Genomic DNA, 27,601 nt, shown 5'->3' with positions numbered 1-27,601 from the left:
TTAGGAGCCAGAGGTTTATTAGAATTTAAAGTATAGCAAACAAAGCCTTTCCTGTAGGCCGGGTGTCAGCAACCCACAGCTCTAGAGCATTTAAATTTCAGTTCTTTTACGGATTGTATAATCTATTGTGAAAAAGAAGCTCTCTGCTGTTTTTTACGAACAGCTTTGCAAAAAGATCAAGAGGCTTCTGTGAAATAACTAGAAAGAGAAAAGATTCTCAGATCAAGGGGCAGACCTGGGAGCTCTAATAACTGCCTTTGAGCATTTTGGGGAAGAGAGACTGGTGTGCAGAAGAGGGAGAGCTCCAGAGAGGCTTCAGTTGTCGGAATAAAATGTCCTTTGGACGGTTTTTGTTTATATTCTTTTGAGCCAATGCTGCTTCCCTCTAGTTATTCCGTTACAAACTTCCTTTCCAAATTTACAGTTTTTCTTCATGGCTATTAAGGCACAGAATTTCTTTTGAGTCTTTCCACTTTCGCTTTCATAACTTCTCATTTTTGTAAGGATTTCTGAGTGTATTTTAATATAATGTATACCTTGGAGCACTTCAGAACTTATTAACTTCAACCTGGTGCATGGATGATGGTATTTTGACTGGGCTTTTTTAAAGGGGAGAGAGAGGTCAATTTTCCCCAAGTGCTTTGAAAGGATAGATCACTGTCTAGATCAGGGATCCCCACCCCCTGGTCACTAAATGAAGTGGTGTAAATCAAAGGCTACCTGTATATAATTGGATATGAAAGGATGGGTGGCCTCTCCTAGAGATTTCATGTAGAGATTAAACCACATTGCTTACTGATGGTTATTTGGGCAGATGCAGCTGCAAGAATGCAGAGGGAAAAATAATATCTTCTATTTAGAGGAGTTTGGAAGCAATGTGGGTGGGCACTTCAGGGTTTTGTCCTGTATTTCATTCTTTTATCAATGGGATGAAGCTGGCAATTGTTTAAGGCTGCACATACAAACAAGACTTTTATCTCTGTCTAATCTTGTGATGGTGAGTAGGGGAAAGCATCACTCTTCAAGCTTCCCTCAGTTGCAAATAATAGATTTGGGGAGTTATCCTGCCCCCCCCCCCAAGAGGAAGAACTGGATGGAATACTCTTCACTGATCCTCAAAGGAGGTGCGCTTTGTCCCTTCTGGTGAAGCATTGTGTTCTCCCCATGGATGCTTTGCTTGGCTGCAAAAGAAGCTCCTGGCTGTGTTGGAGTGACAGTGAGGGCGTCTCTACCAGACCCCAAAGGACAGACTAGGGCTAGAGCCTTCCATTCAACAGCTTCACTGTTACAGCTTCAATCGTTTGCCAAGGCAGGTTTTGAAGACTTATCCTGCATGTCCCCAGATGTCAAAGTGGCTGGAACAACCTTCACCAGCCCCCATGGGAGGATCACTTTCAGGTTGCGTATTACACCTCATTCGCTTCCTAGGACAAATTTCCTTTGCTTTAATTCGAGCAAGAGGGAAAATGAGCGTGCACTCTTGGGAGACCTGAAAGAAAAGGTATAGGATAGATTGTCATGGACGAAAGCTATTCCGCTACTCGGTGGGAGCCGAATAGGATTCGATAGCACCGAAAGAAGCTCGGAACCCATGAAAGCCTCTTGCGAACACGGCAGGGTGAGAGAAAGGACGAGGATGAATTTCCACCTTATGTCGCTAGATGGCACTTTACAAAGAAGCAACACTCGCGCCTGGAAAGCAGAGAACGAGAGTACAGCAGCAGCATCGCTAATATTGACATTACACCGGAAGGGAGAGAGGCCGAGCTGGAACGAATTGAAACGATAGAGTATTAGATTGCTAGAGTGGAGGAAAGGAGGACAGAGGTAGTTCCTCTTCGGGCTGACCCGCGGGAGGTTGATGGCGTCGGCAGAGCCTCTTGTGCTGCTTGGAGGGTCGAAGCGGCTCCTGGGAGGTGAGTGGAGGGAAGATCGGAGGAGAATCCGGGAGCAAGTCGGGCCCTTTGGGTTCCTCCACGGCCTGGAAGCAGCGAAGGGACAGGAATGAAACATGCGAGCTGCTGCTGCTGCTGCTCAGTCTTTCTCTCCCCGAACGTTTTTAGCCTTTTGCTGCATGATTTAAAACTGCAGCCCGAGATTTTTCTGCTGGCAGATTTGAGAGATTTAAAGAAATCTTAATATCTTTAAATCAGCCAGATTTTGCGCTTGTTGACATTCATTTTTTCCCTCATTCCTGTACATCACAAAGTGAAAACAAAATTTTAGAAATGTCTATAAATTTAGCTGCAGCACAACAAAATCGACAACAGTAAAGGGTGGCTGAATACTTTCTGAATGCACTGTATTGAGAAAGATAAAAACCTTTCGAGTTAAGTGAGAGGTTAAGTCTTGGGATGTCTTGCCCAAAATGCCTGCAGAGCATTTTGAGGAAGGGAGACTGATGTGCACAAGGGGCAGGTTGGTTGAGCTCCAAAGAGGCTTCAGTTGTTGGAATAAAATGCCCTGTGGAGAGTTTTTAATTTATATTCTGTTGACCCAGTCCTGCTTCCTCTAGTTATTCCATTACCATCTTCCCTTTCCAATTTTCAGGTTTTCTCAAAATTCTATTTAAGGCACAAAATTCCTCTGTGTCTTCCCACCTTCGCTTTCATAGCATTCCCTCTCTGTAAAGCCAACAAGGGATAATTTTCAGGCTAAAAACATGTTGATTCTCCATATATGTATATGTATATATAATTATAGGCATATATATCTGTATTTCTCTTTGTATGCATATATTTACATCTGTACAATGTATCCCCAGCATTTCCAGATATAGTTCATGATAAGCCTTTGCACTGCTAAGAATTTGTAAATCACCAAAGTGAAAAAGAGAATTTAATGACTGAATGCATATTTGAACCAAATATGTCAAATGAATCATAACTAATGTAAGAAGTTATTCCTTATTGTAGCATGTTTGCTTATTTATTGTTAAAGTGTACTTTTATCTCTTTTTTACATCTTCTGCAACCATTTTATGAAGAATTAAAGTTATATTTTTCTTTGAATCTTATAGACAAAGAGGATGGCAATAAAAGCACTCTGGAAAACTGAGAATAACAAGCAACATTGGGGGGGAAAAAGCAAAGCCAGCCAGAAATTAAAATATTTTCCACTTCCTTCAGAAAACCACAAAATGAGTGCCCAAAATGTGGGAAACATTTCAGTAGGAATTCCCACCTGATGACACATCAGAGAACTCACACATTACAAAATGTATTACTGTCCAGATTTGGGCAGACATTTCAGTCAAACTTCTGACCTAATGACACACCAGAGGACTCATTCCCAGGACAAACTGTATGAATGTCCTGAGTGTGGGAAAAGTTTTAGACATAATTCCAGTCTGTTAACACACCAGAGGACTCACACAGGAGAAAAACCGTATGAATGTCCAGTTTGTGGAAAAAGCTTCAGTCGGAATTCCAGCCTTATTACACACCAGAGGAGTCACACAGGAGAAAAACCATATGAATGTCGAGATTGTGGGAAAAATTTCAGTCGGAATTCCAGCCTTATTACACACCAGAGAACTCACACAGGAGAAAAACCTTATGAATGTCCAGAATGTGAGAAATGTTTCAGTTATATTTATAATCTGATAACACACCAGAGGACTCACACAGGAGACAAGCCGTATGAATGTCCTGAGTGTGGCAAAAGTTTCAGTCACAATTTCAACCTTGTTCAACACCAGAGGACTCACACAGGAGAGAAATCGTATGAGTGTCCAGAGTGTAGGAAATGTTTCAGTCAGAATTCCAACCTTGTGACACACCAGAGGATTCACACAGGATACAAACCGTATGAATGTCCAGAATGTGGAAAATGTTTTAGTCAGAATTCCCAGCTGGTGACCCACCATAGGATTCATACAGGAGACAAACCGTATGAGTGTCTAGATTGTGGGAAAAGTTTCAGTCAGAATTCCAACCTCATGATGCACCAGAGGATTCACACAGGAGAGAAACCGTATGAATGTCCAGATTGTGGGAAATGTTTTAGTCGGAATTTCCAGCTGGTGTCACACCAGAGGACTCACACAGGCGAGAGACCGTATGAGTGTCTAGATTGTGGGAAAAGTTTCAGTCAGAATTCCAGTCTTGTGCAACACCAGAAGACTCACACAGGAGAGAAACCGTATGAATGTTCAGATTGTGGGAAAAGTTTTAATCATAATTTCCAGCTGGTGACACACGAGAGGAGTCACACAGGAGAAAAAACATATGAAAGTCCAGAATGTGGGAAAAGTTTCAATCATAATTTCCAGCTGGTGACACACGAGAGTACTCACACAGGAGAAAAACTGTATGAGTGTGCAGATTGTGGGAAATTTTTCAGTCTTAATTCCCAGCTGGTGACATACCAGGGGACTCACACAGGAGTCAAACCGTATGAGTGTCCAGAGTGTGGGAAAAGTTTCAGTCAGAATTCCCAACTGGTTACACACCAGAGGACTCACACAGGAGACAAACCGTATGAGTGTCCAGAGTGTGGGAAACGTTTCAGTGATAATTCCAATCTTGTGAAACACCAGAGGATTCATACAGGAGAGAAACCATATCAGTGTCCAGAGTGTGGGAAAAGTTTCAGTCAGAATTCCCACCTGGTGACACACCTGAGGACTCACACAGGAGAAAAACCATATGAGTGCCCAAAGTGTGGGAAACCTTTCAGTAGGAATTCCCACCTGATGATACACCAGAGAGCTCACATGGTACAAACTGTATGATTGTCCAGTATGTGGCAAAAGTTTCAGTCAGAATTCCAGGCTAATGACACACCAGAGGACAAACGATATGAATGTCCTGATGTGAGAAAAGCTTCAGTCAGAATCCCAACCTTGTTAAAAACCAGAGGACTCACAGAGAAGATAAACTGAATGAGTGTCCATATTGTGGGAAAAGTTTCAGTCAAAATTCCAACCTTGTGATACACCAGAGGACTCACAGCCATGATAAAGCCTAATTACATGTTTCTGATGATCAGCAGAACTTTCTGGATATTTCTTTTTGCAGGAGTATTGAATTCTTCAAAGAGGCTTTCTGGTGGTGTTTTTTTATATTAATTATTGAATTCCCACAATTGGACTTTCCATTTTCTACCTTGGTGAGCTCCAGATTTTGAGTGCCAGAATTTCCCAACCGCCATTCAAGTAATCCTTTTTTTTTTTTTCAATAATTTTTTTATTTTTATATTTGAAAAAAACTCATTAGGTGAACAATGTGGTTCCAGGTTTTAACATTTCAATATAAACGTGACGATGATTACATACTCAACTTTCATATCCAAATTCATATCGTATTATTGCTTATTCAATTTTCTTCAAATATTCTCATATATTGTTTAACAATATTATCAATATTCTTATTCAGTTTCTATATTCATTATTCTTATTTTATGCAATTTAATTTTGCATTATAGCTTTTTCATTTTTCTTTAAATATTCTCATGTCTTGTTTAACAATATCCCTATTCTTATCCACTTTGTATATTTCACATTTTCACACATTTTCTTACATCCGTCACATTTGCAAATTTTATCACATACCGATGAAACTTGAAAAATTAGAATATTGTACAAAAGTTCATTTATTTCAGCAATGCAACTTAAAAGATGAAACTAATATATGAGATAGACTCATTACATGCAAGGCAAGATAGTTCAAGCCATGATTTGTCATAATTGTGATGATTATGGCTTACAGCTCATGAAAACCCCAAATCCACAATCTCAGAAAATTAGAATATTACATGCAATCAATAAAACAAGGATTGTACACAGAATACTATAGGACCTCTGAAAAGTATAAGCATGCATATGTACTCAGTACTTGGTTTGGGCCCCTTTTGCAGAAATTACTGCCTCAACGTGGCGTGACATGGAAGCTATCAGCCTGTGGCACTGCTGAGGTGTTATGGAAGACAAGGATGCTTCAATAGTGGCCTTCAGCTCTTCTGCATTATTCGCTCTCATGTCTCTCATCTTTCTCTTGGCAATGCCCCATAGATTCTCTATGGGGTTCAGGTCAGGTGAGTTTGCTGGCCAATCAAGTACAGTAATCCCACGGTCATTGAATCAGGTTTTGGTGCTTTTGGGCAGGTGCCAAGTCCTGCTGGAAAATGAAGTCAGCATCCCCATAAAGCTCGTCGGCGGAAGGAAGCATGAAGTGCTCCAAAATGTCCTGGTAGACGACTGTGTTGACCCTGGACTTAATGAAGCACAGTGGACCAACACCAGCAGATGACATGGCTCTCCAAATCAACACAGACTGTGGAAACTTCACACTGGACTTCAAGCATCTTGCAGTGTGCGCCTCTCCATTCTTCCTCCAGACTCTGGGTCCTTGGTTTCCAAATGAGATGCAAAAGTTGCTCTCATCAGAAAATAAGACTTTGGATCACTGAGCAACAGATCAGTTCTGTTTTTCTTTAGCCCAGGTAAGATGCTTCTGACGTTGTTTGTTGTTCAGGAGTGGCTTGATAAGAGGAATACGACATTTGATGCCCATGTCCAGGATCTGTCTGTGTGTGGTGGCTCTTGATGCACTGACTCCAGCCTCAGTCCACTCCTTGTGAAAGTCCCCAACACTTTTGAATGGCCTATTCCTGACAGTCCCCTCCAAGCTGCAGTCATCTCTGCTGCTTGTGCACCTTTTTCTTCCACACTTTTCCCTTCCACATAACTTTCTATTCATGTGCGTTGACACAGCACTTTGGGAACATCCAACTTCTTTTGCAATTACTTTTTGAGGCTTTACCTCCTTATGGGGGGTGTCAGTGATGATTTTCTGAACAACTGTCAGGTCAGCAGTCTTTCCCATGATTGTGATTCCTACTTGAACCAGACTGAGAGACTATTTAAAGGCTCAGAAACCCTTTGCAGGAGTTATGGCTTAATTAGCTGATTAGAGTGAGACACTTTGAGCCTAGAATATTGAACCTTTTCACAATATTCTAATTTTCTGAGATTGTGGATTTGGGGTTTTCATGAGCTTTAAACCATAATCAAGACAAATCATGGCTTGAACTATCTTGCTTTGCATGTAATGAGTCTATCTCATATATTAGTTTCACCTTTTAAGTTGCATTACTGAAACAAATGAACTTTTGCACGATATTCTAACTTTTTGAGTTTCACCTGCACTATTATTTTTTCATTCAAAAGTTTTCCTCTTTCATTGTCAATTTGAGCTTGCGAACCCTTTGCCTTATGCATTTTCCCCATTTACTCCCTTAATCCCATAAAAACTTATAACAATATAGCCATTTTTAATTAACATTCTATATTAACAATAGTCCCTTAACTAGTATAAATTAGGAGATATATATATATATATATCTAATATCAGATTCCACATGGTATTCCCTTTATTATATTCTAAGTCATACATTTATTCCAAAACAATTTACTTAATAAATTTTTCTATTTTAATCTATTCAATAATTTTTAAAGGCTACTAGTAATTTATCCATTTCAAATCTCATACTCCCTTTTTACTTTATTCATCACATTATTAAATATTAATATTCTTTTAATAAATTCTCATTTCTGTTGCGATATCATGACACATCAGTAGGAAGTTACGTACACAGATAGGGCGACACTATTGGAACAGTAACGTGTAAAACGTGAGTTGGCTATAGCATAAGGTGTAGCCATATATGGCAATATTCCCTATTACTGTCTAACTTCCTCGTGTGTAACATAACCCCCCGCTTGCTGCACAATAAAAGAGAGGTGCGTAGTACTATCTGGGCTTCCTCTCACCAAAAGAAACCTTTGTGTCGCTGTCATCTTTGCCATCAAGAGGAGCCCGCCCGGACAGTCTGCCCAGGTGCAGGTCGTCAGCTGACTAATTCATCCCAGCAGTGGGACCCGCAACGCATCACATTTCCATATCTATTTCAGATTAAATTTAAATCTAGTTTAAAAATAATTCTTAGTATAATGTCAATTCTAGTATATTCCATCTTTATGTCTATATTCTTAAATACCACAATACATTTCTATACGGAATCTCTTTTCCTAATCACCTACTACCCATCGTCTCTAAATCCTGACTCTATAATTTCTTATCATTTTTGCTTGTTTTCTCTTTTTCTATCATTTTTCGGTCCTTTCCTTCCTTTCCCTTCTTTTCCCTATTATTTCCTTAATTTCCAACTCTAAGCTATTTGCTTTGTCCCCCTCCCTCTTCTGATCTTTTCAATGCAATTCCCGCTTCCGCTGTTTCGTCTTCCTTTGTTTAACCTTCCAAGCAATTCCCCCTTTATCATATCCAGTCTTAATATTTTAATTTTAACTCCTTTTTTATCCTGTCAACATTTGTTGCTCCACTTGTTCTTTAAGGCTGATTTCTTCTTTGCTTAACTCCTCCCCCTCTGGCTCCGCCATTTCCAGTTTTTGTAGAATAATACTCCATAGTTCCAAGCTTTCTTTCATCATTTCCTTCGCGCTTTTCAGTTCCGATCATATTTCCAGAAGTATTTCACTCATTTTGTACATACAAGTAGTCCTTGAGATACAAGTGTAACGGGGCCTATCAATTATGCTTTTATGTTGCAATCACATTAAAAGGAACTGCTTTGCTTAAGTACGCCCACCCCCTCTTTGCCTGGTAAGGCTATTCAATGAATGTGTGAGTTATTAAGCGGAACACCTCAGGGTTGGAGGCATAGACAAGGCCCAGGCTTGCATTCCCAAGGCTTCCTCTACCTCAACCCTTTGATCGCCCCAAGAGCCACTTGGACCCATTTCCCACAGAAAACACTAGGAGTCACAAAAGCTGGGTGGGTGTGGCTGACTCAATGTCACTCCCACCAAGTCACAAGACCCCCTAGCCATGCTACCTAGCCGTTCATTAGGGCAGAGAAGGGTTTTTAAAAAACACTGGGAACCACAAAACCTTTTTGACAACTCCCTTTCCCCCACCCCTGTATTTCTATGTCTCTCTCTCTCCTCCTCTCTATCTCTGTGTCTATGTCTCTCCCCTTCTCTGTCTGTCTCTTTCCGTCCCTCTCTCTTTCCCCCTCTCGCTCTCACTTCCCTCTTTTATCTCCTCCTCTTCTCTTCCCGCCAGGGAGGAGGGTGGAAGGAACCCTTGAACTGGTGTTGGGTGGTGGGAATCCAGAGGCCAACAAGCAAAGGATCAACACGCCAAAGATCAGATGGCCGGCGGGGAGTTGGAGCATCACTACACCAGCAGCTCTGCAGGAAAAGTGCAGGAAAAGCAACTGACATCCAGGAGGCGAGAGCAAGCATAATAGGGAAGGGTCGCATTGTGGCTCCGCATTGTTGTAATGGGCTCCAGGAAAAGGGGACCCGCCTCCCCCCATTGTGAAGCGTGATAAATTTCACTGCTGCATAAGGCGCGAAAAGTAGCAGCAGCAAATGTTTGTGATGAAGACCCACAAAGGCAAGTGCACGGGTGCTTTGCTTCTGCAACTAGGCTCTGGCCACTGTCACCGCTATGACAGGGTGACAATCATCCCACTGCTGCGACAGGGACCCACAACAGAAAGATGAAAGACCCACATTCGGGTCTGGAGCGACACGGCCCTGTACCGTTCCAGACAATCGGCTGTCCAATCTACTCTTGAAAACCTCCACTGAGGGAGCACCCACAACTTCTAGAGCATAGGTTTCATTTCATTGAAGGCCGCATCAGGGTTGTTTGACCTCGGAGAGCCATGGGGTGGCAGGCAGTGGATATGGCCGTGGTGGATGTGACATGAGACCACACTTCCACACACATGGTTTTATACACTTATAAAAATAGAGAGCCGTATATTTCTCTTGACTGTGTTTTTGAATAGTTGATCTGAGTCAAGAATGGTCTCCTGGCGCACTCCGGAGGTCCTGTTTTGGGCCTGGAAGGCCGCCTGCAGCCCCAGGAGGGTTTTAAGAAGACACTGGACAGTCACTTGTCTGAAATGATATAAGGTCTCCTGCTCTAGCAGGGGGTGGGTTTCTTTCTTGTGAATAAGCAAGCAAAAGGTTTATTTCAATGGGCCTTTCGGATTTCTTTGTAAGGGAGCTAATCCACAAACGGGCTTGCTGCAGACTTTGGCATTGGTCGGCCTCGGCCTAGTGGCCCCTTCCCCTTATTGGCTTCAGCGAAGGGGTTAAAGGCTTTTGCGCCTGGAAAGGAGGCAGGAAAGGGGGAAAAGTGGGGTGGGAGCCAATCCCGAGCCCTCCTTGCCCTCCTTCCTGGTCTGCCGACATCTCTTACATCAAGTCTTGCAGAGATTCCCTCGTGGGAAGAGCCGCTCAAGGGGCACCAGGTGGGCAAGGCCGCTGCCAGAGGGGGAGGAGACGACCAGGAGGGGGGAGGAAGAGGAGGGGGAATCCCCAGGTGCGGGCAGGGAGGAGGGATTCCTGGGGGGAGGAAGAGGAGAGCGAGGTGGGGTTTCCCCAGTTGTGCCCCCTCCCCTTCCGAGTCCCCGCCTTTGCTCGCAAGGTTTTCTGCTCCGTGAGAACCGCTGCGCCGCCGCTTCTCCTCCTCGGTTGCGCGAACGGGTCTCGGATCCTCTTAAAATCCTCCCTCCAAGCCCCCCGCCCTCCTTCCCTACAGCCCATCATTTGGTGCAGCCCGGCTCCCAGGGTGAGGCTGCCTGGTGTTGGGCACCATTGTTCCCACGTTCCCCTGTGGCTGCTGGGGAGGATCCGCCTCCCAGGAGGGGAGGAAGAGGATCTGGGTTCAGAAGGATCGTGGCTGGGCGTGAACCCTGCTAGGAGGAGGCCGGTGGCATCTCGAGGGTTACGGAGACCAGAGAGGCGTCCAACTGAGCTTCCTTGGAGATGCAGCACCTGAATCTGCCTCTCTTACCTGCCCAGATTCCCTTTCTGATGCATCCCTGTTTCTCTCTGCCCACGTGACTGAACAGCCATGTCGGCAAAGGTTTTCAATTTCAGTTCTTTTACAGATTGTATAATCTAATAACTGCCTTTGAGCATTTTGGGGAAGAGAGACTGGTGTGCAGAAGAGGGAGATTGGTTGAGCTCCAGAGAGGCTTCAGTTGTTGGAATAAAATGTCCTTTGGACGGTTGTTGTTTATATTCTGTTGAGCCAATGCTGCTTCCTCTAGTTATTCCGTTACCAACTTCCTTTTTCAATTTGCAGTTTTTCTTCATGGCTATTATAAGACAAAGAATCGCTTTTGAGTCTCTCCACTTTCACTTTTGTAACTTCTCCTATCTGTAAAGATTTCTGAAAGTATTTTAATATAATGTAAACCTTGGAGCACTTCAGAACTTACTAACTTCAACCTGGTGCATGGATGATGGTATTTCGACTGGGCTTTTTTAAAGGGTGAGGGGGAGAGGTCAATTTTCCCCAAGTGCTTTGAAAGGATAAATCACTGTCTAGGTCAGGGATCCCCAACCCCTGGTCACTAAATGAAGTGGTGTAAATCAAAGACTACCTGCATAGAATTGGATAGGATGGACGGCCTCTCCTAGAGATTTCATGTAGATGTTAAATCACGTTGCTTATTGAGGGAAATCCGGGCAGTTTCAGCTGCAAGAATGCAGAGGAAAAAATGATATCTATCTAGATGAGTTTGGAAGCAATGTGGGTGGGCACTTCAAGGTTTTGTCCTGTATTTCATTCAATGGGATGAGGTTTTGTCCTATATCAATGGGATGAAGCTGGCAATTGTTTAAGGCTGCACATACAAACAAGACCTTCATGAACTTTTATGATGCAGCACCTGTCTAATCTGGTGAAGGTAAGTAGGGGAAAACATCACCCTTCAAACTTCCCTGAGTTACAAATATAGTTTTGGGGAGTTATCCTGCACCCCCCAAGAGGAAGAACTGGCTGGAATAGTCTTCACTGATCCTCAAGGGAGGTGCGCTTTGTCCCTGCCTGATGACGCATTGTGTTCTCCCCACGGACGCTTTGCTTGGCGGCAAAAGAAGCCCCTGGCTCAGTTGGAGTGACAATGAGGGCATCCCTACCTTATATCGCTAGATGGCGCTCTACAATGAAGCAACACTCGCGCCTGGAAAGCAGAGAACAAGAGAGCACAGCAGCGGCATCGCTAATATTGACATTACACCGGAGGGAGAGAGGCCGAGATGGAACCAATTGTAATGATAGAGCATTAGATTGCTAGAGTGGAGGAAAGGAGGACAGAGGTACTTCCTCTTCGGGCTGACCCGCGGGAGGCTGATGGCGTTGGCGGGCCCTTTTGTGCTGCTTGGAGGGTCGAAGCGGCTCCAGGGAGGTGAGTGGAGGGCAGGTCGGATTGGACACCGGGAGCAAGTCGGGCCCTTTGGGTTCCTCCACGGCCTGGAAGCAGCGAAGGGACAGGAATGAAACATGCGGGCTGCTGCTACTGCTGCTCAGTCTTTCTCTCCCCAAACGTTTTTATCCTTTTGCTGCATGATTTAAAACTGCAGCCCGAGATTTTTCTGCCGACAGATTTAGGAGATTTAAAGAAATCTTGATATATATATTTTCCCGTTTCTTAACCACCCAGCTCCCTCGCCCTTCACGTAACATGTGAATCCTTGTGGTTTTATTGAGATGTCGCTTTCCTGGCAAGCGAGGAGTTTCAGGGGCAAAAGGGAGGTTTGCATAGGATTTGCTCACCCTTTAATCTGTTAGTGGCTTTAAAAAAAAGAGATTAAAGAAAATTGAGCCAATGCACTTTTGAGTCATTTTGCAGACAGAAATACACGTAATTGTTTACATAAATAAATTCACAGGAGTGTATTTCCGTGTCAATAGGAACAGACATTCAGTGCATTCAGACCCCCTTTCGCTTCTGTTGATTTTGTTCTGCTGCAGCCTGATTTTTTTATACTGGTTGACATTCATTTTTTCCTCATTCCTGTATATGACAAAGTGAAAACAGAATTTTAGAAAATGTCTGTAAATTTATTTAAAAAAAAGAAACCTGAAAAACCACATTGGCATAAATATTCAGATCCTTAACTCAGCAATTACAGCCTTGTGTCTATTTGGGTATGAGGGGATAAGCTTTTTGCACACCTGTATTGGGAAATTTTCTGCCCATCTTCCTTGCAAATCCTCTCAAGCTTAGTCAGGTTGGCTGACCATCGGTGGAGAGCCATTTTCGGGTTCGTCCAGAGATATTCAATAGGGTTCAGGTCAGAGCTCTGGCTGGGCCCCTCTAGGACATTCACAGAGTTGTCCCTAAGCCACTGCTATGCTGTCTTGGCTGTCCTGAGTGCTGTGGAACAGGCTTTCATTGAGGATATCCCTGTGCTTTGCTCCATTCAGCTTTCCCTCAACCCTGACCCTTCTCCCAGTCCCTGCAGCTGAGGAACACCCCCACAGCGTGATGCTACCACCACCATGCTTTGTTGTTGGGATTGGCATTCTTGCAGCTACATCTGCCCAAATAACCATCAGTAAGTAATGCTGTTTAATCTCTACATGAAATCTCTAGGAGAGGCCACCCATCCTTTCATATCCAATTATATACAGGCTTTGATTTACACCACTTCATTTAGTGATCCTTTCAAAGCACTTGGGGAAAATGGACCTTTCCCTCCCCCTTTTAAAAAAGCCCAGTCAAAATACTCTCATCCATGCACCAGGCTGAAGTTAATAAGTTCTGAAGTGTTCCAAGGTATATTAAAATACTTTCAGTAATTCTTACAAAAAGGAGAACCTGTGAAAGTGGAGAGACTCAGAGAAATTCTGTGCTTTATATAGCCATGAAATCTGCTACTATAGCCTGTCAATAATTTATAGTTGTTGTATTTTTTTAAAGTTTTTATTTTTTACACAGACATAGACATGACATAAGCATAAAACACAAAACCATCTTTAAGTTACAAATTGGTTGGTACAAATCTCTTGTGCATGATCTCCATAGTCTTATAGTTGTATTATTTTTATGGAGTCAGTTTCTATATCTAGTTTCTCATAAGGTTATCAAGTGTATAAAACCATGTGTGTGGAGGTGTGGTCTCGTGTCACATCCACCGTGGCCGTGCCCAGCACCCAGGCCTTCAATGGAGAAGTGCGTTCCTTTCCAAATCATGTCCAATCAATTTTAGACTCGAATCAAGCTGCAGAACCATGTCAGCAACAATCAAGGGAAATGGGAGGCACCTGAACTAAATTTCAAGTGCTGTTGCAAGGGGTCTGAATACTTATGCCAATGTGATATTTCAGGTTTTTTTCCTTTTGCTATGGGCAAAACTGTACACGAACTCTTGCAGAGAGGTTAGGTATCATTTCATCAGGTAAAAACCCACAATCTCTAAAGTTAGCTCAGAAGGTTCAACTGTAACCAATCTGGGATAATTTTCAGGCTAAAAACACCTGGATTTTTCACATACATACAGTTTTATCCATGTGTATTTGTATTTCTCTCTGTATGCATATTTAGAACTGTAAATATAGGCATACAGAGAGAATTGTAAATTATGCATACCGAAAGAAATACAAATACACACGCATATAACTGTATGTATGAGAAATACAAATACAATGTATCTCAGCATTTCCACATATAGTTCATGATAAGCCTTTGCACTGCTAATAATTTTTTAATCACCAAAGTGAAAATGACTGAATGGATATTTCAAACTGGACACAAAAGTGTCAAATGAATCCTAACTAATATATTTCTTATATAACTGATGTAAGAAATTATGGCATGTATGCTTATTTATTGTAATGTATACTTTTTCCTGTTTTTACATCTTCAATCATTTTATAAAGGATTAAAGTTACATTTTTCTTTGAATCTTATAGACAAAGAGGATGGCAATAGGAGCACTCTGGAAAACTGAGAATAACAAGCAACATTGGAAAAGAAAGCAAAGCCAGCCAGAAACCAAACTATTTTCCATTTCCTTCAGAAAACCACAAAATTCTTCTCCTTTCTCAACAGTTGAGAGACAAAGGAGCAAACTAAGAGGAGATTTCAAGCAAGAAAAGGTAGACTATGAGAAACCCAAGAATACGTTACATGATAGCTCAAGGGGGAGATTATATTTCATTCAGAAAAAGAGGGGTAACTCTGGAAGACAGCAGGGAGTAAGGTCTATTGGCTAGGCAAATAGGGCAAACAGTGATGCAGGGCTGGAGGAGGAAAACAGGTGGAATTAAAGCACCAGTAAACAAATGATCACACATATATTTGACCTCAAGAATATCAGTGTCGGAAAATCCTCTGTTGTGCCTATTGTGGGAAAAGTACAGATTGTAAATCACAAGTGATTATGCAGGAGAGGATCCCCATTGTAGAAAAGCCATAGCAATGCGAGAAATGGTTTAGTCTGAACAGCTTTCTTGGGGTTCATTGAAGGACACATATAGGACAGATGGCCTGCAAGTGCTTTCAATGTGGTAAATGCTTTAGCAAGCATAGCAGCATCAGAGGACTCACACCAGGGAGAAACCGGAAGTGCCTGGTTTGAGGGAAAAGTTTCATTCGAAATTCCCACCTCATGAGACACCTGAAGACTCACCCTGGGAAGAAATCCTTTGAATATCCTGACTGTGGAAAGAAATACCACCTGGGGACGCCAGAGAACTCACAGGAGACAAACTGTATGAGTGTCCAGATTATTGCAAAAGTTTCAGAATTCGGGCCTAATGACACACCAGAGGATGCATTCCCTGGACAAACTGTATGAATGTCTGGAGTGTGGGAAACATTTTAGTTATATTTGCAACCAGAGGATTCACATAGGAGAGAAACCGTATGAGTGTTTAGAGTGTGGGGAAGGTTTCAGTCAGAATTCTACCCTTGTGACACACCATAGGACTCACACAGGAGAGAAACCGTATGGATGTCCTCAGAGTGGGAAAAGTTTCAGTCATATTTCCAGCCTGATAAAACACCAGAAGTTTCACACAAGACAAAAACTGTATGGATGTCCAGATTGTGGGAAAAGTTTCAGACGGAATTCCAACCTGGTGATACATCAGACGACTCACACGGGAGAGAATCCGTATGAGTGTCCAGAGCACGGGAAAAGTTTCAGTCAGACTTCCAGCCTGGTGACACACCAGAGGACTCGTACAGAGAAACCGTATGAGTGTCCAGAATGTGGGAAAAGGTTCAGTAATAATTCCAGACTGATGACACACCAGAGGACTCACACAGGAGAAAAACCATATGAGTGTCCACAGTGTGGGAAAAGTTTCAGTCAGAATTCCAACCTTGTGACACACCGGAGGACTCACACGGGAGAGAAACCATATGAGTGTCCAGAGTGTGGGAAAATATTCAGTAATAATGCCACCCTGGTGATGCACCAGAGGATTCATACAGGAGAAAAACCAAATGAGTGTCCAGAGTGTGGGAAACGTTTTAGTCAGAATTCCAACCTTGTGAAACACCGAAGGACTCACACGGGAGAGAAACCATATGAGTGTCCAGAGTGTGGGAAAAGATTCAGTAATAATGCCAGCCTGGTGATGCACCAGCGGACTCATACAGGAGAAAAACCGTATGAGTGTCCAGAGTGTGGGAAAAGTTTCAGTCAGAATTCCAACCTTGTGACACACCAGAGGACTCACACGGGAGAGAAACCATATGAGTGTCCAGAGTGTGGGAAAAGATTCAGTAATAATGCCAGCCTGCTGACACACCAGAGGACTCACACAGGAGAAAAACCGAATGAGTGTCCAGAGTGTGGGAAAAGTTTCAGTCAGAATTCCAACCTTGTGATACACCAGAGGACTCACACGGGAGAGAAACCATATGAGTGTCCAGAGTGTGGGAAAAGATTCAGTAATAATTCCCACCTGGTGACACACCAGAGGACTCACACAGGAGAGAAACCGAATGAGTGTCCAGAGTGTGGGAAAAGTTTCAGTCAGAATTCCAACCTTGTGATACACCAGAGGACTCACACGGGAGAGAAACCATATGAGTGTCCAGAGTGTGGAAAAAGTTTCAGTCAGAATTCCAACCTTGTGACACACCAGAGGACTCACACAGGAGAGAAACCGTATGAGTGTCCAGAATGTGGGAAAAGTTTCAGTCAAATTTCCAGTCTGATAACCCACCAGAGGATTCACACAGGAGAAAAACCGTATGAGTGTCCAGAGTGTGGGAAAAGTTTCAATAAGAATTCCCACCTAGTGACACACCGGAGGACTCACACAGGAGAGAAACCGTATGTGTGTCTAGAATGTGGGAAAAGTTTCAGTCAAATTTCCAGTCTGATAACCCACCAGAGGATTCACACAGGAGAAAAACCGTATGAGTGTCCAGAGTGTGGGAAAAGTTTCAATAAGAATTCCCACCTGGTGACACACCGGAGGACTCACACAGGAAAGAAACCGTATGTGTGTCTAGAATGTGGGAAAAGTTTCAGTCAGAATTCCAGCCTGGTGATACACCAGAGGACTCACTGCCTTGATAAAGGCTAACTATTTGTTTCTGGTGATCAGGAGAACTTTCTGGATATTTCCTTTTGCAGAAGTGTAAAATTCTTCAAAAAGGTTTTGGGTGGATTATTAAGATTTATTATGGAATTTCTTTCTTGTACCTTGGTATCCTCCAGATTTTGAGTGCCGGAATATCCCAACCACCATACAAATGGTCCTCGAGATATAAGGGTAATTGGCCCTATCAATTATGGTTTTATGTTGCAATCACCATTAAATGGGCCTGCTTTGCTTAACTACCCCCACCCCCTTCTCTCCCTGATAAACCTGTTAAATGAATGTGTGAGTTTTTAAGCAGAATACTGGCTACCTCAGGATTCTAGGCATAGCCCAAGCCCAGGCTTGCATTCCAAAGGCCGCCTCTACCTCAACCCTTTGATCACCTGAGTCCTTTCCCTTTTCCACAGGGTCCTCACTGGGTTCTTCCTCCTGCCCCCCTGCAAGATCCCCACAGGCTTTTCCCCACTCCCACTGGGTTCCTGCGATCCTTAGACCTGACTCCCACCCCAGAAGGCCTCACAGCTTCCTCTTCCTTACCTTTTGACAGTCACTGAACCTCATTTTGGGGAAAGAGGGCAGGACATGCATCCCTGGCATGACTGTATCATGGAATCAGCCGTCATTTTCAGTGTGCCTGGAATTCATTATAGTGACAGCAGGGATCAAACGTGGTGCCATCGGTCCTGAGTCCCTTCATGCCCACAAGACATTTAAGTCCAGCCCACCTTGAATTTCTTTGAGTCTTTATCTATTTCTAAATTGCTTTGATTGTTGTTCAGATTCTTGCAGAGATCTTTAGCTTGCAATAAATCTTTATACCCATTTGAACAGCATGATGTTCTGATTTCCCTGGTGCTTGACAGGGAGCGCACTTTCACTCCCCCACCCAGCTCCCTATTCCCCCCAGCAGGCCTGGGAGCAAGCAGCCAATTTGGAGAAAGGCTTGCAACTCTCATCCAAAGAGCCCCTCCCTGGAGAGGAATTCTGAGGGAGGGATCCTCCCCTAGAGTTCCTCTCCTGTTACTCATCCTCATCAAAGCATTTTTCCTGGATATCTCCCCCCCCCCGCCATGTTTTTCCTGCCCCCATTCTTTGCCCCTCTGTTCTATGCATTCCTCCTGTTGCCTTCCCTGTCCCACATTCTTCCCTCAGACCTCGTGGGATGGTAAGTCTGAGCTGGGCTGGATCTTCCCTGCAGATCAGCTGATCAGAGGGTCCCAGGCAGGAGGGACTGAGCCCCCAAGGAATTGCAAACAACCCATGATTTCTCCATAGATACCTTGGAAAGACTAGTCACTAGAGGAGGAATCTGCAACGTTGGACCCATTTCCCACAGGAAAAAAAAAACAGGAGCCACAAAACGTGGGTCTGTGTGGCCAATTCGACATCACTCACTCCCGTCCAGTCACATGAGGTTCCCAGACACATCTACCCAGGTTTTGCGGCTCCCAGTATTTTCTTTTAAACAGATACCTCTCTCATCTCTTTTTCTCTCTGTCTTTCTCCTTTCTTCCTCATCTCTCTCATTTCTTTTTTTAAAAAAAAAACCATTTTATTGTTTTTTTAAGACAAACATAAAAAACACAACATAAAAACATCAAACCATCTTCCATATATGCACATACAGTGTGTCGGTTGGTTGTTTTGTGCTTCCACTTAGTAGTCTTCGATTAGAATTACATTTTATATGTTCTTATATTGTCAATCAAATATTCCTAAATACATTAATATCATTATTAATCAATCATTTGACTATACCATTATTCATTCATGTTTTACAAAATAATCCATATTTTACTGAATTTATTTTACGACAGTTCATATTTCCATCTCAAATCTATCCTATAATCATTTTGTAGATATAATAAAAAATACAACTTTATTCATTATGTTCTAAAAATCTACATATTTCGTTACCATTTTTTATTGTCTAAGCATTGATAGAATAGATCCCAAATTTTATAAAATTGTTTATCTTCTTGTTCTCTGATTTCAAATGTCAATCTACTCATTTCAGCACATTCCATTATGTTCTTAATAACTTCCTCCTGTGTTGGTATTTTCTCATTTTTCCAGTTTTTAGCAAATATGATCCTAGCCACTGTTAAAACATTTACAATCAAATATTTCAATTCTTTACTATTTATTTCAGGTAAAATTCCCAATAAAAATATCTCTGGTTTCAAATCTATATGCTTTTTTGTCATTTTTTTCAACCATGTGTTGATTTTAGTCCAATATTTTTTGGCATCCACGCACATCCACCACATATAGTAATATGAGCCAGGTATCTGATGACATTTCCAAAATTTTTCAGACTTGTTCTTGAATATTCTTGCTATTCTTGTTGGGGAAAAAATGCCACCTGTAAAACATCTTATACAAATTTTCTTTATATGCTGTTGACATTGTCATTTTATAATTTTGAGACCACAATTTTTGCCATTTCTCTAAATCAATCCCATATCCAAAATTCTTCCCCCAAGCAATCATTGTTTCTTTAACTTGTTCTTCTTCTAGTTTAATTTCTAATAAATATCCATACAATTTTTAAATCACTTTTTCATCAGTACCTGTCAAAATCTTATCTAAATCAGTCAATTTTTCATAGAAACCTTCTGTTTTAGAATCTTTATCATACCTAGAATGTATTTGCGCATATGAAAATCAATTCATCTTTATACCTTGTTTCTCTAGTTTTTGCATAGATTTAAGTTCACCCTTTTCATTCAATATTTCACCATATCTAACTGTTTGTTCCTTTTTGTATATTATAGGATAAGAAAATGCTTCAATAGTTGATAGCCAGACCAGAATTTTCAAATAACATTGCCTTTTAGTCTTCTCCCAATTTAACCACAGAGACTCCCGTATATAACGTCTTCTAAAATACCCCTGTGTTTTAGTTCCTTTATACCATAAAAAAGCATGCCACCCCAATAACAGATCATGTCCTTCTAATGTCAACAATCTAGCATTTCTTAATGTTATCCATTCCTTAACCCACATCAAATTTGTAGCTTGGTAGTACAACTCCCAATTAGGCAAACCAAATCCTCCTCTTATTCTAGTATCTTGCAAAAGTTTTAATTTTATTCTTGCTTTCTTACCTTGCCGTATATATTTCAACACAATTTTATTTAAATCTTCAAAATAATCTTTTCCAAGCCTAATTGGAATTGTTTGGAACAAACATAAAATTCTGGGTAATATATTCATCTTGATTTTTGATATTCTCCCTATTAATGACAGTTGTAAATTTTCCCATTTCACCAAATCTAATGCTATTTGCTGCTTAAATTTAATATAGTTATTCTTTTTTAGTGTACTACATCTTGCTGTCAAATGTATCCCCAAGTACTTGATCTTATTTGTGACCTGGATTTTTAATACATCCGCCAGTTCTTCCTTTTGTCTTGATAACATATTCTTTGTCAGAATCTTTGTCTTTATTTATTTTCAAACCGACCACTTTCCCATATATCTCTATCTTTTCTATCAATTTTAATGCTGTTTCTAGTGGGTCTTCTAAAATAAAAACCAGATCATCTGCGAATGCTTGCAACTTAAATTCTTCCTTTTTAATTTTCATCTCTTTTATATCATTTTCTTCTCTAATATTTCTATTTAGCACTTCCAAGGTGAACCCAAACAACAAAGGTGACAGTGGGCACCCTTGTCTTGTTTCTTTTCTTATATCAATAGAGTCTGTCAGTTCTACCTCTATCATTACCTTTACCATTTGGTTATGATATATAGTTTCTATTGCTTGGATGAATTTTTCACCAAAGCCCATCTGTTCCAGTTGTAAGAACACGAATCGCCAATTCACATTGTCAAATGCCTTCTGTGCATCTAAAAATATCAAAGCCATTTGTTTTTCAGGGTGTACCTTGTAGTATTCCAAAGTGTCCAAGATTACTCTCATATTGTCTTTAATTTGTCTCTTTCGCAGAAATCCATTTTGATCAGGATGAATAAAATTATTTAGGTATTTTTAAAGTCTTTCTGCCAATATTGAAGCAAAAATTTTATAATCTGCATTTAGTAGGGAAATAGGTCTATAGTTCTTGATTTGTAATAGGTCGGCCTCTTTTGGGACAAGTGTAATATAAGCTTCTGATCATGATTTAGGTATCTTCTTTGACATAACTTCATTCATAACTTCTAGCAATGGAAAATTCAACGATTCTTATAGTGTTTTGTAAAATTCCACTGGAAGTCCATCTGGGCCTGGTGCCTTTCCATTATTTTGCTTCTTAAATGCTTCAGTTAACCCCATCTTCGTTATATTGCTTTCTAACATTATTTCAATCTCTTTAGGTATCTGGGGTAGATTAGCATTATGTAAGTACTGTTTAACTCTTTCCTTGTCAATATTCTCTTCTGTGTATAGTTTCCCATAATAGTCTCGTATAATTTCCTTCTCTTTACTTCCATAGCAAACTTGGCCTTGATCATCTATTAATTGCAATATTTTCCTTGATTCTTTCTCCTTTCTCAGTTTATATGCTAACCATCTACCTGGTTTATTTGCATCTTCAAAATAGTTCTGTTTTGCACCTCTGATTTTCTGTTCTAATTCTTTTTCCATTAATCCCATTTTATGTTTAATTATGTCCATTTTTAACTTAATGTCCTTTTTCTGTGGCATTTTCTGTAATTCTTTTTCAAGTCCTTTATACTCATCCTCTAATGTCTTAGAGTCTAGTCTTTTCATGGTATTTCTTTTCCTTGTATAGTCTATTATCAAGCCTCTGGCATATGCCTTCATTGTATCCCATACGTTCTGCATACGTCCTGGGGTGGATTGTGATCTGCCCAAGTACTTGTTTCAATATTTATTTCTTGAATATTAGCTAACAATTCTGTTGACATCCATATCATATCTATTCTGGACCATGATAAATGTCTATTTGAGTAGAAGGTATATTGTTTATTCTTAGCATTTCTTTCTGTCCATGTATCTTTTAAATTTATATCATCTATCATTTTAAAAAAGGATTTAGGGAGAGTCTCTGTTTTGCTTTATTGTTTTCTGTGTTGTATAGTCCAATTTATTGTCTACAATTCCATTAAAGTCTCCCATCATAACTATATTAGCATAGTCCAGTTCAATTATTTTCATATGTACTTTTCTATAAAATTCTTCTTGATTGTCGTTCGGGGCATAGATTGCAATCAGGAGTGTTTTCATATTATTGTCCATTATTTCCACCATTAGTATTCTTCCATCGTCATTGGAATAGATAAATTTCACTGGGATAATATCTTTAATGTATAAAACCACTCCTCTTTTGTTGCATTGTGTCAAAGAAGTAAATATTTTCCCTAACTTTGGCTGTATCAACAGTTGTTCATGTTGCTTTTTAATATGTACTTGTAGGCAGATTATATCAAATTTTAATTTCTCTAATTTATGGAAGGTTTTCCTTCTTTTAACAGCTGAGTTAAGTCCGTTTATGTTAATAGTAATCAGTTTTCTCTGTTCCATGATTATACTTTATAGGTAGCTTTGCAGCTCTCGTAGATGTTGGTTCATGTTGTTCTTTAACTTCCACCTTCTTCTTTTTCAGTCACCATTTGGCAGTCCTCTTGGAATTCAATTAGTGACTTTTCTTTTTCTGTCTCCTCCTCTTTCCCTCCAAAATATTCTGTGTAAAATAATTCAGCTTTCTCAATTGAGTCAATTCTGTGTCTCTGTTCTTGCCATATGAACATTAAACCTTCTGGAATCAGCCATCTATAATTCACCTCTTTTTTAAGTAGAATTTTAGTCAGGAATCAGTATTCTCTTCTCATCTCTCTCACTCTTCTGGGTATTTGTTTCAGGACCACAATCTCTTTATATTTCAATATTTTCTCTCTTGCCACTTGCAATATTTGCGTTTTAATGGCTTTCTTTGTAAATCTGATGTGAACTTCTCTTGGTAAGCTAGTTCTCATTGCATATCTTGTGAAGACTGGAAAAACCTCGTCTATTCCATCCATCATCTTCTCTTTGGTTATTTCCAGAGTTTCAGCCAAGATTTCTATCATCTCAGCTAGGTTTTGTCCCTTTTTTTCCTCTATGTTTTGGAATCTGAGATAAAATTCTGATCTGTCTATCTTCCATCTCAGCATCCCACTTTTATCTTGTTCAATCACAGTTAATCTGCTGTCAATATCTCCAATCTTCTTATCTCTTTGTTTATCTTCTTCAATTTTTTGGAATCTCTCATCCTACTTCATCATTTGTTGAATGTTCTCCACCTTTTCATCAGTTTTTCCTGTTCTTTTCAATATTCTTTTCAATATTCTCTGTTCATGTTTGTATATTTTGAATTCCTTGCATAATCATCTGCAGGGTCACTTTTTCCTGTTCTTTTTCTTGCTGTAGCATTGTCTGTATTGAATGTTGTCCTCCAGATGGTGAAGAGGAAGAAGTAGAAGTTGAGGAACCAGGGGCTGTTAGTTTCCTACTCATTTTGGACAATTCAAAATCTTCAGGTTCTTCTAGACCTTAATCCACTTGTGAAATAACTAATTGTAATTCCAAGTAAAAATAGTAGGAAAAAAGAAACCAAATAGTAGTAGTAGTAGTAGTAGTAATAATAATAATAATAATAATAATAATAATAATAATAATAATAATAATAATAATATTTTTCAGGTTCTTGTATACCTTAATCCAATCGATTGGTTAGATAGCAATAAAAACTCAAAAATGGAAGAAAAGAACATAAACACACACAAAAAATAAAAAAAATTGATAAATTCTGAAAAGAGCGGAAAAGTAAAAAACTAAAAAACTAAAAAAGAGAAAAGAAAAGTTATTCAGGTTCTTCAACACCTTAATCCAATTAAGAGGTCTCAGGTATAAAAGAATGCATAAGAAAAAAAAGAAAGCCACAAAAATAAAAAAAACAATATGGAAGGTAAATAGAAAAAAATACAAGGGAGGGAGAGAGAGAAAAGAAAAGAGACTACTCCCTTAAAAAGAAAAGGAAGGAAATAATTAATACTAAAGTTTTCCCTTTAAAATAAAATGCAAATGTAAAAATTAGACTTCAAAAGACAAAAAGAAAGACAAAAACAAGTTCCAAAAGGCCAAAAATCCAAATAGCTATTACAAAAAGTAAACTAGTAAAGAGGGGGTTTGTTAAAGTAAGAAATAGCCCAGCTTAAAAAAAAAATAAAAAGAGCACACTGCACCTTGTTTGATTATCCAAGGCTTTTGTTAAAATTTATAACTCTTCTCCAGAGTCTTACCACCTTTTCTTTTCTATAAGCTTCAACACCAGACTTTAGCTATTGATAGAAACCCAGAAGAGCACCTGCAATAATACTCTCCCATGGTCTTCCCTCTATCTTATCAAACAGCAATGTCCTTGAAAAGAGCCTCATTTCTTTCTCAGCTTTGTCTGGTCAAGAAAAAGAGATAGAATATCTTCAAGCCTCTAGTTGGCAGTGTTACAAAGTTTCTTTTGCTTTCACTTTCCCCCTCCTTTTCCAAACAAGATATAACAAAAATTAATTAAAAAGGGAACAAGATATTTAAAAAGATGACTACAAGAGAGTCTCTAGCCTAGAATATTATAAAGTCAAAAAGGAGAGAAAGAATAGGTGAAGGAAAAAAAAAAACAGTCCAGTTTCAAAATATAAAATCGTGTAGAAAATCCAGCAATGAGAAAAAAAAAATTACTTTGGCATTCCTGTTTGAAAAAGCTGCTTAATCACTTCTGTCAAAACTTTTACAGGTTCGTTCTTTTCCTTAGGGTGTTCTTTCAAATCTTAAAGTAAAGAAAAAGTTCTCACCAAACTAGCACACTTCCGTTCTCTTTCGTTTCGGAGCTGTTCCAACTTCAGCAGCTTTAATGGCTGCCTCTTTGCCACTGGCAAAAAGAGCTTCTCCTGGATCTACTAGGGACTTTGTTGTATCTTCGGGATGGTTTAGATCCAATGGTGGCATACAGAGGCATTTGTGCGGGCACATGAGTCCCAGCCAAACGTACCTGCAGTGCGCATGTGTGTGCCTCCTAGCTAATTTTCAGTCTGTTGGAGACCGTTTTTGCCTTCCTGGGGGCTTGAGGGAAACCTCTAGAGCTTTGGGAGGCCAAAAAACTGGCCTTTCGGAAATACCGGAAGTGCCGAAATGGGCCCTTTTTCAGCCTCCCAAGTCTCCAGAGGCTTCCCTTGAGCCTCCGGGGAGGGCAAAAATGTCCTCCCCCGGGCTGCAGAAGCCTTCTGGAGGCTGAAAACGGACACTTCCGGTAATACCAGACAGCCCGTTTTTTGGCCTCCAAGGCTGCAGAGGTTTTCCTCAGCCTCCAGGAGGGAGAGAACAGCCTCAAACATGCCGAAAATCAGCTGGGAGGCATGTGCATGTGTTGAGGTAATTCCCCATTATGAGAATGAGTGCACACAGGGAGACGTAGTGAGAGTGGTGAGGTGTCAGCTGGTGCTCCATTCAAAATCCAAGAAAGAAATTCTTAGACTCCATTAATTAGAGAAAATATATCTTTTACTGGAAATCAAGTGGTAGCAACAAAAGAATTCTGAATCTGAGAAAATGGGCATGTAAATCATATATACGTGATGGCAACGTTCCCACCCCCAATAGTTCAATTGGCTCGGAGCCGTTGGAGTCAAGAGAACAGAAACAGGCGAGGAAAAGAAATAAACAACAGAAAAGAGGAAACACACCCAAACAGTGACTATTGGGCACTCCAATACAACCAATGCAAAAAAGGTACATGTACAAGTCACCATAGAAGGCCAGCCATGCAAGATTGAAGAGGACTCAGGCTCATATTTATCAATGGTATCATGGAATACCATAAAAGGAGTAATACCTGATGTAAACAAGGGAGAACTTGAAATACAAAAGCTCACACTAAAGGACTACCAGGGAAACAATTCCTGTAGTAGGTACCAGATATTTCAAAGTTAAATTCAAAAAACACACTAAAGTCCTTCCACTAACAATAGTCAACTGGGATTGACCCAGCCTATTGGGACTCAAATGGTTTGCACCATTAGGAATCGAAGTAACCGGAATAAACAACATTACTGAGACAGACCGGAAAGAGGACCTGATAAAAGAATTTCAGGACCTCTTCAACGGTGAACTGGGCAAATACCGGGAGTCCCCTATTTCATTTAATCTAAATCTAAATATAGCCCCTATAAGACTAAAGGCGAGGCAAAACCAAAAATTGATGAACAATTAGATAAGCTTATCGCACAAGGGTTTTTAGAACCAACAGACCACGCAAGGTGGGAAACCTCAATTGTAACCCTATTAAAACAGATGGGTCAGTACGTATTTGCGGGGACTACAAAGCAACCCTTAACCATGCACTACAACAAAGCGCATATCCGGTCCTGGTGGTACAGCACCTATTACATTCTATAGGGGGAGGTAAAATTTTCACAAAACTGGACCTTGCTCAAGCCTACCAACAGTTACCAGTTGACCCAGAAACAGCAGAAGCACAAATAATTGTGACACACAGTGGGGCATTCAAATGTAACAGACTGCAATTCGGAGTTAGCGTGGCCCCAGGGGTATTCCAGAGCTTAATAGAGTGCCTTATTGCAAGGAATAAAGGGGGTGGTACCATACTTTGATGATGTATTAGTATCAGCCAAGGACAAAGGACAAAAGACTGCCTAAGGGAGGTCTTAAAAAAATTTAAAGAGGCGGGACTTAAAGTGAAAAAGGAGAAGTGCCAATTAGCCACAACAAAGTGAAATTCCTGGGATATCTTATAGACAAAGAAGGGATCCACCCCACTGAAAACAAAATCAGAGCAATAAAGGAAGCTCCCAGACCCAATAATAAAACAGACTTGCAAGCTTTTTGGGGACTTATTAACTTTTACAATGTATTCTTGCCACAGAAAGCAACGATAGCAGAACAATGGTCACAAGAAAGCCACCTGGGCCTGGGGGTGACGAGAAGAAATAGCATTCCAGGAAATAAAAAACTTACATCAGACTGTGTGCTAATATAGCAAGACACTTCCAATAACATTAACATGCAATGCATCACCATTCGGTGTTGGTGCCATACTCAGCCATGTATTACCCGATGGAAGAGAAGCACCTATCGCATTCTACTCAAAAACTCTTATCTAAACTGGAGCGGAATTACAGCCAACTAGACAAAGAAGCATTGGCCGCAATAACTGGAATAAAACGTTTCCATGAGTATATCT

At 40.6% G+C, this 27,601-nt stretch overlaps 1 protein-coding gene across 1 annotated transcript; it reads left to right on the top strand.

Moving 5' to 3' along the window:
- Positions 1 to 1,822: 1,822 nt before the first annotated feature.
- Positions 1,823 to 19,588, top strand: LOC113451837 (uncharacterized). The gene is made up of 3 exons (XM_087928477.1): positions 1,823 to 1,916; positions 3,020 to 4,717; positions 16,104 to 19,588. Exons 2-3 carry the CDS (start codon positions 3,218 to 3,220, stop codon positions 17,379 to 17,381), a joined length of 2,778 nt encoding a protein of 925 aa, XP_087784603.1. The 5' UTR covers positions 1,823 to 1,916; positions 3,020 to 3,217; the 3' UTR covers positions 17,382 to 19,588.
- The last annotated feature ends 8,013 nt before the right edge of the window (positions 19,589 to 27,601 follow it).

The sequence above is a fragment of the Pseudonaja textilis genome, chromosome 2 (assembly GCF_049901715.1).
Source record: "Pseudonaja textilis isolate UNSWEBS1 chromosome 2, rPseTex1.2, whole genome shotgun sequence".
NCBI classification, from domain to species: Eukaryota; Metazoa; Chordata; class Lepidosauria; order Squamata; family Elapidae; genus Pseudonaja; species Pseudonaja textilis.
The sequence above is the reverse complement of the archived record's forward strand: the minus strand, read 5'-3'. Positions and strand labels throughout refer to the sequence as shown.